The 11,766-nt window shown below is 38.9% G+C and overlaps 1 protein-coding gene across 1 annotated transcript; it reads left to right on the forward strand.

The window, feature by feature from the left end:
* The first annotated feature begins 8,940 nt into the window (after positions 1–8,940).
* LOC120733836 (trichohyalin-like) lies at positions 8,941–11,262 on the forward strand. Its single transcript, XM_040032294.1, has one exon. The coding sequence runs from the start codon at positions 8,943–8,945 to the stop codon at positions 10,296–10,298; it is 1,356 nt and encodes a 451-aa protein (XP_039888228.1). The 5' UTR covers positions 8,941–8,942; the 3' UTR covers positions 10,299–11,262.
* Positions 11,263–11,766: the final 504 nt, after the last annotated feature.

Raw genomic sequence — 11,766 nt, forward strand, 5'->3', positions numbered from 1 at the left:
TGTAAACAAATATTAAAGTAGTGTTTTTAACTCATTCAGTCAACCAAATGGATTTTCCAGATGTGCTAATTTGCTTTATCAAGCCCATAATAGTTGTAGTCCAGTCTTCTGAAATCTTCTACATCATACAGGTCGGCCAAAGCAGTGTTTTAGAGAAATAATGGAAACAGACAACCTTTACAGGGTAGAATACTATTCCAAGAGCAAGAATAGAGATCAGTTTACTTTGTGATTTTTTTAAAAACTGATGACTATTTTTCCACAACCAGGAAGAAAACCGCATTGTTCCTCTTGAATCTGAGGTTACCCTGGCATTTCTGGAGCCTAAGGAGTGGGATCTTCCTGTAGCTGGAACACATCCTCCACAGGGGAACTGTCACCCCAGTTTGCCAATCCATAGGCGCTGCCCCAGACTCCCCACGACATTGCAGACACGTGTTAGCCAGGATAGCCCAATAACATTCAGAAACTTGAGGAATTCAGGGTGACTCTTGTGAAACACTGGACCAACTCTTCATCCTCTCAAGTATAATTGAGAGTGAGTGGGAGTTTGGTGGACTTGGAGAAGAGGGGGTGCTTTGGGAGTATGGGATGTCTGGCCCAATGCTACACCCCATTATGTCCATGTAGAGCTTGGTTTGTATTGGTTTGCAGAAAGTCTGATCTTTTTTTTCTGGTGGGTTTTGGACTCCTTCAGGGGTTCCCTGTCATTGATTCTGTTCATACTTTTTATGGACAGAATATTGACTTACTACCCAAAGTGGAAGAGTTTAAGTATCTCAGGTTCTTGTTCACGAGTGTGGGGAGAGTGGAGTGTGAGACTGTCGGATGGATTGAGGTGGCTGTATGATCTGTTGTGGTGAAGAGAAAGGTGAGCATAAAAGTGAAACTGTTGATGTATCTGTCAGTCTACGTTGTCCACCCTCACCTGTGTTCATGAGCTCTAGGTAGTGACCAAAAGAACAAAATCACGAATAGAAGCGGTAGAGTTTCCTTTGTAGGGTGGGTGAGTTCTCCCTTAGAGACAGGGTCATGAGCTCGGCCATTTGAGAGGGATTTGGAGAGCTGCTGCTCCTCCACATCGAAAGGAGCCTTTTACGGTAGTTTGACAAGGATGACAAGGATGCCTCGTGGACTCAATCGGTATTCCAGGCATGTCCTACTGCGAGGAGGCCCCAGGGCAGACCCAGGACTCACTCCAGGGATTATATCTCTCAGTTTCCCCTTGGATAAGCTGGGAGGTGGCCAGGGTGAGAGAGAGGCTGAACCTGGATATGTGGCAGAAGATGGATGGATGGATGCGTGGGTTACTATTTTCACTTGCTTGTACTGACATCATGAACATGACAGTAAAACCAAATAAATACATAAATTACATAAACCTTTTTTGTTTATTTTTTTTTAATTAACTTAATGATCTTATTAAATTCTAAAATCACGACCCTATCTAATAATGAATAAGTGCAATTGTTGTAAACCAGCAGAAGAAGCATATCAGATAGCCTTTTAAATTTCCATTGAACCTTATCTTATCTAACTGATACAATCTTAACAAATATTACAGCATTTTTTATTAACCTTTAAGCACCATTGGCACCAGATGACAAAGTAAAGGGAAAAGGCAGGAGATCCTATAGACAAACTGTCCAGTCATTATTACTGATAATAATCATAATCAAAGTAGGATATCAGATTGTAAAAATCTGAGCCTTTCTGTTTTCTCCAGTTACAGCAAAAAAAAAAAAAAAAAAAAAAGATTTAGAAGAGCTTGTGACCCTCAGCTGCCTTCCTGTACTGCCCTCTGCTGGTGTTCTTGATCTGGCTTAACAGTAGTGGGGGTTTTTAATATGCTACTGGGCCTATTAAGAAACTGTCATATTAAGACACTGTAAGTTGATAAAACAACTTGACTTATAATAATACATCAAGCCCCATGACAGTGTATACATACACCTCCTCCAAAAAAATGTTTTTTTTTTTTTTATATTTTTCATATTTTCACAACTACAAATATCTGTCATCTTCAAAGCAGAACTTACCAAAAACTTATATTTACTTGCACTGTACTTGCAGTCCAACCTATTATTTGTACTTATGTTTGACCTGTGAACACATCTATATCTACATATGGCTCTTTAGTAAATCATGCTTATTGGATATTTACAAAGATTCATTATTACTCCAGATTAATTATGCTTTATAGTACATTTTTCTCGGGGGTCAGGGGCTATAAGGTTGATTTGGATTTGTTGATTTAGTTTAAGGTTATCTGGGAAAGAAAGAAAGAAAGAAAGATCTCTTTTGTAATTAATTTTTCATTGAAGCTAATAGAAAACACCATGTAGTTAAATAAAGATATTAAGGGGAAATAATAACAAGTCAAAAAAAGGGAACTACAGTGTTCAGAGAATTCAACTGCACTTACATGAGGCTCCTTTAATAATGTGTAATTTGTTGACATGGGCGTGAAATGTCCTGAGAAGAGACAACAAAAAGCATACATTACACGGTCTGTAACGCTGGAGCTGAAGGCTTTTGGACTTCTTTTTTTGGTTCTTGAAGCTGTATCCCCTCTGCTCTGAACTGAAGATGATCCTCAGATGATCCTGAGATGAAATATTAAGATATCTGTTTATTTTGGGATTTCAGTGCTTTGTTCAGTGTAAACTTTGTCTTTGATTCTTGTGCTGCTCTGTTCACATTATAGTAATTGTGCAGTTTTGTGATTGCTATAATTTTGTAAGTGCTGTTTAAACAAATATTGTTTAAAAAAAAAGTCCAGTTGCCTTAAACTTAAGCATTAAAAACGACCACGATCTGGATAACTCAAAGCCTATAGACATACTGTACTTTAAGTATTTTACCTAAGGTGTTCCTAAAATGTTGTTTCATGGAGATCCTTTTTTTTTTTTTTTTTTTTTTTTGACTGTCCCGTTTGGCTCTTTTGCCATCAGAATTATTGTCTAAAGGCAAAGAAAGATGCCCAACGGATTTACTTTACCACATCGACCAACCCAGCCTTGCCGTATTGGTCTATTTGATTCGCCTTTTATTATTTATTTTATTTTAACCTGCTAAATACGGGACAGACTTAACTGGGGAAAAGAAAGGGGAGAAAGAAAGAGGGAAAGAAAAACAGCGGGGAAGAGGAAAGGTGATAAAGGGCAAAAAACCAAAAACCAACAAAATAAGCAGAGAAAAAATACATATATCGATCACCTGGATCACCTGTTGAGAAAGAAAAAAGAGAAAACAGGCAGAAAAAAGAGCAATATAATAAACAACACCATTACGATGATCTATGGGAATATAACAGTAAATACTAAATATTAAACATTATTGTGCAGCACGTAAGATTGACAGCACACAGTGTGCTTTAAGGTAGGAGCCAAAAAGGGTGTAGTTTGTGTGTGTGAGCACCCGTGTGTACACCTGTGAGCATGAATGCACTTGTTTTTAAAAGGTTCCTTCATGTAATGATCTGCTAGAGGGTGTGGGGGGTCCACAGCCCCGTCCTCCAGGGCATGAAGCAGGTATGGAGGAGATCAAGACTCCAGACATCCAGAGGCCCCCAGAGCACAAGAGACCAAGGAAGACCAACAGAGGGCCAGCCGCGCCACTGTCCCAGAAAGAGCTGAGGAGAGTCCCAGATGAGGGATCACTCAGCAGCCGCGAAGCAGAAGCCAGGGGGTGGGGGTGGGGGGTTGCAGTGACGTGCCCGTGAGCTCCACCGGCAGCCAGCTGTGCCAGAGTGACCGAGCCCCAGGCCGAGAGTCCGAGGGCACCCCACCCCCGAAGGGGCCCGAGCGAGCCCCAGGCTCCAGGCCCCGACAAGCAGCCACCAGGAGTGAGCCGGTAGGTACCTGGACGCCCATGCCCGGACACAAAGAACCACCAATGCACCGATGTCTGAGGGCATCTGCCACTGGCAGGGGAATGGTGGGGGGAGATAGCCTCCATACCTTGGAGGGCCTGAGATGTGGTGTCTGATACCCGACCTGACATATAGACACAGACAAACAGGCACACACAGATACAAACATCCATTCCCACCCTCGTGCTCTCATATGCAAATACTCAACACTCACCCAACCTGGAGACAGACATAAATAGACACTGTACACACAATCACACTCCCCAAGCGTACTCTATACCCCAGGTCTAGGTACCCTTGCCCCTGGAGGGAGAAACTGCACCCAGACCCAGGTAGTGTTACCCTCTTCCCTGGGGTGGAGAGAATGTTTCATGGAGCTCTTATACAAAAGAACCACTGGTGAAAAATATTACTTCATTACTGATGGAACTGGGTGGAATTGGAGTTTTGCCTTTCTTAAGGCTTTCTGTGACAGAGATAAAATTTATGAATGATAATCCCAAAGTCTGCTATACAGCAGCTTTCAAACTGAGGACATAAATTATATATAGTGTAATGAACTTCATCATTTTAAACTTAAATCTTCATCTTTATTTCTAGAGTTTAAAAAAAAATGCTCTTAGTACAAGGTGACAACTTCAGAAGATGCTGATTCTATTAACTGGTTATGTAAAAATTACCTTTGACATTTTTCTGAATGGTCTGTTGTGCAAAGACATCTCTGCTTCCATAAAAGATGGTCCAGTGTATCCTATGTATTGGTAAGGTAATAAAGAAAGCACTGAAATGCATTATTTGGAGAATTTGACCAGCTTTTTTCATGGCTGCCATGTGGATACTTCTGCATCACTTCACACAACCTTACTAATTACTCCGCCTCTCTACCTCGTAGGATCCACACCTATTGTTTCTGGGTTGTTTCAATGAAACACTCAGTGACGTGCACCTCAATTAATAACTTTCATGTAACGTGTTTTCAGGATTTTGGGTAGATATTCTGTCTCTCTCCATTAAAATGAAAGTACGGTAAAACTAAGACTGTTCATTTCTTTGTACATGAGCAAACTTACAAATTCAGCAGGCAATCAAAAAAATTATTTCCCGCACTGTATACCACTTATCCATGAACCCTCGACATCACTTGCAGCTTGTCTTACCTCTTTATCACTGGCTGTTAGCTAACTTGTGATACTGCTACATTTTTACATTTTCCATATTTAAAATCAACCAAGAAGTCAAAGCCACTGTTTCAGGTACACAATTAAAAATTCATATCTGTTAACAGTAGCCCAGTTTTAGTGTACTTACTTTATTTTACAAGTCTTTTAGTTTCCAAATAACATCCAATGATGTGAGTTTCCTTTGAAGTTACAAAAAAAATAGAGGCTGCAATTGCAAAGCTCCCTCTTCTCTTTGACTTTGCATTGTGATTTTGTTTCCCTGTGTGTTTTCATGCACATGTGCCGTGTGCTTATGTGTTAGTCTATATGCATGTATACTGTTCTCCACACTAACTGAGTTCCCACTTGCAAATAAGTGTTTGTGAGTCTGGCACAGAGCATTGTTCACAGCAGTGGTGAAGGACACATCCCCATGGCTTGTATACACCCCCACACTCACAGACACCTACTATAAATAGCCTTCACTTTCAGAAACATTAACAAGACTGTTGGCTAGAAAAAGGTGACACAAAAGCGGAAGAACAATATCGGAGCAAAATGGATAAAATGTTCAGCTGCCAAAGTCCAAAACGTGCTATGAGCTGTATCACCTCAAATATTTTACAGTAGATAATTTTGAACAACTAACATGCATTTTAGTCCATTTTTAATATGTTTGCCAAAATTATACCAAAGATTTCTTCTTCTTCTAGCAGGTGCCTTTACGGGTCACCACAGTGGATCATCTGCTTCTATCTCACCCTATCCAGCATGCTTCTACACTACATCTATGAATCTTCTCACTGGTCTTCCTCTTTTCCACCTGACACTCATCGCCATCTGCCCCACCCTTCCTTTACCCTCTTCTTGACTTTTCTTATGCACTGCCCATTTCTATGGTTGGGTTGGATCTCAGGAGATCAGTGTCTCATTTGAAAACCCTTCAGAATACATACTTCAGAATGAATGATACCACTCAAAAGTTACAGCCATGCTTGATTACTGGTATGATTTTAAGACTTAGGCCAGATATGCAGCTGATCCATGAATAGAAAATGTTCAGTTTTGTCTTGTAACTTCAATAAGACAGTTGTGTGATTCTATTGTAATTTTCTTGCATTAAATCAAATTCAAATTCAAATTCAAATTTTATTTGTCACATACACAGTCATACACAGTATGATATGCAGTGAAATGCTTACACAACTGCTCGTGACCTAAAGAAAATAAAGACTATGAATAAGATAGGAAATAAATATGAAAATTAAAAAGGGTCAATTTAACTAGGAAGGAATAAAATAAAATATAAAGATTAAAGTTAAAAATGAAATAACTGTACAACAACAAATTAGAATGAAGGGTAAATTTAACTGGGAAAGAATAAGATAAAATATATAAATTAAAGTTGAAAATAAAATAACTGTACAACAAAATACACAATACACAAATACACAGTATAGAAATATATAAGAATGTATGAAGAAATATAAATATATATATACAATAACAGCAGCCGTACAGTATTAAGTGGAAATTAAGAAATATAATGTCCAGTGTTGTGCAATCCACATTTGTAAGTGTCTTGTGCAGTGCAAATATGCTTAAAGTGATTTAGTGATGAAGTGATTCGATTAGATGACCACGCATCTAATCGAATTAGTGTAAACAAAGTCCAGAATGTCCAGTGTGGACCAGTCCAGTGTCCATTATTAAACCAACGTTTGTGCTTTTTTAGTCAAGAAAGTGCAGCAAGGTTTTACAGCTACAGGCCCTGTCTTAGTCTTCTTCTTATAGTGTTTTCTTATGTTTTGAGTCACTTCTTGTTGATCAGATTTTTTTCTTTTTTTCACAACAAGGAAACTGTGTCTCTATGTGAGGACAAAACTTTTGTAGAAGTTTCTTAGAAATGTTCTTAGAATAGAACTTAAAATGTCTGTGTAATCTCTGTTGTTTCAATGAAATGATGCCCTCTCTTTTTTTACAGTAGAAAGTTCCTTTGCAACAGTTTTTTATCTGCACTTTTTTTTATTACTTATACATTAAATTAAAGGTAAATCTGTAGCTTTAAGCTTGTAAGTAATTCTTACATTTGCTTTATTCTTGGAAACAAAGATGTTTAAAAGAAAATTGCAAACTGAGTCTGATGTGCAACTCAGTGTTCTGTTTGATGAATAGATGTAAGTGGTCTCATTGTATTCAAATAATTTTTAAATATTTAAAAACCTTTTAATTTTAATTTTTAAGTAACCATTTTGGGAGGTTTGAACTGTTGGTTGGACAAATATTTGATTGCCTTCAATCTGGGGAAAGGTGTAAATGATCACTGACACTGGTGGTGTTTTATTTCTTGTCATTCAACTACATTTCTATATTGTACAGGGTGGGCCATTTATATGGATACACCGTAATAAAAGGGGAATGGTTGGTCCTGTTTGTGGCACATTAGTATATGTGAGGGGGCAAACTCCTCAAGATGGGTGGTGACCATGGTGGCCATTTAGAAGTCGGCCATCTTGGATACAACTTTTGTTTTTTCAATAGGAAGAGGGCCATGTGACACATCAAACTTATTGGTAATGCCACAAGAAATGCACTAAGAAACTGAGAAACTAAGAAACTAATGTGCACAGGGTCAAAGTTTTCTGAACACTCTTCTTAGCAGAATTCGTAAAGTTCATTTAAACTGGTTGGTTTCCTGGCATAGTCCACAAATTCGAGGCAGGATTAAGGTCAAAGCTTAGGGAAGACTCTTCCAGAAGCTTAATTTTAGCCTGCTTTAGCCATTCCAAAACTAGTTTTTGGTTTTCTGTTTGTGGTTGCTGTTCTGTTGGAACACTCAACACTTAACCATCTAACTACTGATTTGATGTGAAGTTGAAGAATTTTGAGGTAGACCTCCTTCATTCTTCCATCCACTTTGTGCACTGGCAGCAAAACAACCTCAGAGAATGATGCTAGGTTTGAAAGCCTCACATTTACTCCTACAAACATACCTCTTATCATTGTGGCCAAATAGTTCTTTATCTCATCTGACCATGTGGGCAGCTGCAAAGTTCAGTTGAGTTTGAAGGTGTTAATTTTGGTCACCCACTCTCAGTACATGTTGATGTAAAACTGGCTTCACTGTGAAAAGTGGTGTTCCAGTTTCCAGTTCACGGCAGACTTGCCATGAACTGGATGTTCAGCACTAAGTTACGCCGATGCCACTGTGATTAGCTTCAATGCCTTTAGAGATTATGTGCCAAGCTTCTGGTTTTCTTGCATTAAGATGTTGCGCACAGAATCCGAGATATAATGGTGACTTAGCTGCTTGTTGGATAAACCCATGGATCTTAGAAAAGATTAACATTTCCCGGATGTAAGCACACGTGTATAACAAAATGGGAAAAATTACGCTTGCTAACTTTTCCACATCATAGGTTTCAAAGTAAATAAATGTTTTTTCAAATACTCACCATGATCTGAGTCAGTTTAAACCTTTTTAATATGGCTGTACGGCGCTAAACTTTTCGCTTGACAGCTAGCGCAATGCTAAGATTTACACGGAAATGATCCGCGGAAATCATTAAAGTACTATTGGTCCACATTTTTCTTCTATGGTAGCAGCCTGGGCAGAGTAACACCCAACTTTAAACTGATCTGTTGACACCAATGACTGTAGAAAACATTATTGCGACAACATGTTTTGGGGGGAAAATAAAAGAGATTGAAACTTTACTGATAATTTGTCCAAATTGAAAAATGCCCTCCTCCACAAATGTCATTTGACAACCTCATTGCCTTACAGAATTATGATGTCACACACATGTAGAATCTTACCACCATTCCGATCCTTTGATCCTTTGATCCTTAAAACCTATAAATAGGGGTGAAGAGCATCGACTTTTAGTCCGTTTCTCGCAGCATTGATGTGTGCAGCATTGAACCGTTCACCAGAAAAACCTTTTGAAATATTTGGATCCTTTGCAATAGTAACTGTATCCAGACCCAGCATGTCTCAAACAAAAGATCCAAAGGGACAAGAAGTTGACCCCTACGCTCTTGCCTGGGATGAGCCACTAGACCCTTCCCTCTCCTCTCTTCCTTGGTGTGACCAAGTAGAACTAGAGGAAAAACGTTTGGAAGAAATGGAGGATGAAGCGCTCACAAACACAGAGAAAATGAAGTTCTTGATGGAGGAAAATGAGAGAAAGAGCGCTCAACTAAAAAAGTTATCATACCAGCTTCAAAAAAAGGAAGCTATTATTGAGGAGAAACAACAGGATCTCCAAGACATGGACAAAAAGAACCAGGAGCTCCAAGGAAAGCTTGATGAAGCCCTGCGACAAAATAAAAAACTCGTCCAAGAAAAGATGCAAGATGGCATGAAGAAGAGAGGGCTGCAGAGCAATCTCCGAGACATGGAGCTCATGTACAGTGTTGACAAAAAAAGGCTTGATCACACACTGCAAGCAAATGAAAAGCTTCTTCAAGAGAAAAGGGAACAAAAGATCAAACAAAAACAAATTGATCGCAAGCTTCAGAGCATCGAGCAACACAATGAAAGCTTGCAAGGAAAGCTTGATGAAGCCATGCGACGAAATAAAAAACTTGTCCAAGAAAAGATACAAGATGGCATGAAGAAGAGAGGGCTGCACAGCAATCTCAGAGACATGGAGCTCATGTACAGTGTTGACAAAAAAAGGCTTGATCGCACAGAGCAAGCAAATGAGAAGCTTCTCCAAGAGAAAGGGGAACAAGAGATCAAACAAAAACAAATGGATTCGAAGCTTCAGAGCATCAAGCAACAAAATGAAAGCTTGCAAGGAAAGCTTGATGAAGCTCTGCAACAAAATAAAGAAATCCTCCAAGAGAAAGAGCAGCTGGACATTAAGCAGAGAGAAGAAAAACTTCTTCTCCAGGAGTTTGAGAAGAAAAACCAAAATCTGCAAGAACTTTACAACAAAATGAAGTTCAAAGCATCTGAGCTGGAAGGAGAAAATGAAAAACTGCAAAAACAGGAGGCAACATCTAAAGTGCTGAAAGAAAGGTTGGAAGAAAAACAAGCCGAAATAGAAGAAGTGGAGAAAAAATGCAATAAGCTGGAGAAGCAAAACACAGAAACAATCGAGGAGTTGAAAATCCTCATCCTCGAGAAAAAGGTGCTCGTGGAAAAGCAGCTGGAAAAAAAGAAAAAACGCTTCCGCTTCTTCTGGAGGAAGAACACTCCTTCTTTCACTACTGCCGATGTCACCTCGTCTCCCACCACCTCTGTTCCAGCTTAATCCTCCCCCCTCTCCCTTTAACTCCTAACACCTCTCCCATCTCCCTCCCCTCTCTCTCCGTTTTCACACTCACCCCAACCAGTCCCGACAGTTGACTGCCCCCTCTAGAGCCTGGTTCTGTCATAGGTTTCTTCCTTTAAAGGGAGTTTTTCCTATCCACTGTCGCCTAGTGCTTGCTCAGAGGGGATTGTTGGGGTTTTCGCTCCTCTATCCCTTTACTCCTTTCAACACCCCCCCCCCTTCTTTTTTCTTAATAATATAACAATAAAAACAATTGGCTGCATTTTAAATGTGTCAGATCAATGGCTTTATTCAAGAATACAAGTAATGGGTAATAGCTGCATGTGTGTTTGTGTGTGTGCATAATATGCATACTTTACTTGTTGGATCCATATCCTACAAGGAATTAAATAAAACAAGAAGACAAACAAAAACAAAACAAAAATATTTTTCTCTCCCTTCCAAGGTCAGGAATCAGGATGAGGAAGAAATTAGGTCAGATCAGTGCAGGTTTTCGCACTGCTGACATTGAAAATGTATGGCGAGATTTCCAAAATACATTTGCAATCAAATAACTTTGGAGCTGGAAAGACAGCTTAGCTCAACAGGTTATAGGAGATCCAATGCCACCTGCTTTTCATGCCAATCTTCTTTGTGGCATAAATCTCCCCTTTGATCATTGATCAGTAAATCACTGCATATAAATTCATCTAACTGTTATAATTTAATGAGTAAAGAATCTCAGATGATTGAATTGCGGTTTTAGTAAATGTTGAACCTTTTTGCGATTTCCGTTTTTAGAATCAATAGCCCATATTTTCATCCACTGCTGAAACGTGCCTTTGAGTTTTTCATCATTTAACAAGAATAGGTTCAGGCAACCATTGTGTAATTAGGCTTTCGCGGTAGTTAATGTGTTGTCTTGTGTTGTTAGTGTGTAGTGTTGTGGATAGTTTTGTGTTGTGTGTCAGAACAATGAGGCTACTGCTGTCTCCAGGTAGAAACAGGAGTGATACACCTGCTGCTGTCAGACCTGCAGGTATCAGGCTGTGATGTTCTCCTTTATAGTGGACAGAAATTATTTTTTTGGAGTGGCACAAATAATTTGATTGTTCTGTAAATAGTTTGAAATGGTTATTTAAAAAAGGGTAAAAGGTAAATGGCTGCAAATAACTTTGTTGTTTGCAAAACTTGTGCATTGGATTTTAAAATTGACAATTGCATTTAACTGCATTTAAAGTTATGAAAGTTATGAAATATGAAATATGATTCAATAAACATGTTTGTGGTTGTTACAGAAATAACTTTTTCTACTTGGATTTTATGTTTTTTGTCTGATTTTAGATGAATTGTGTTAATACAGTATGTCAAAATGAAAACATAACTGCAAATTCAGGCACGTGAGGTTGTGCTGAAAAGGATGATACCAAACAAGGCAAAGTAAATCGATTTTAAAGGTTAAATGTAG

Source organism: Simochromis diagramma, unplaced genomic scaffold (assembly GCF_900408965.1).
Source record: "Simochromis diagramma unplaced genomic scaffold, fSimDia1.1 OVJJ01000216.1, whole genome shotgun sequence".
Lineage (NCBI taxonomy): Eukaryota > Metazoa > Chordata > Actinopteri > Cichliformes > Cichlidae > Simochromis > Simochromis diagramma.

Bases quoted from the DNA above. Each gene is read 5' to 3' on its own strand.
- LOC120733836 (XM_040032294.1), top strand. From the start codon at position 8,943: ATGTGTGCAGCATTGAACCGTTCACCAGAAAAACCTTTTGAAATATTT.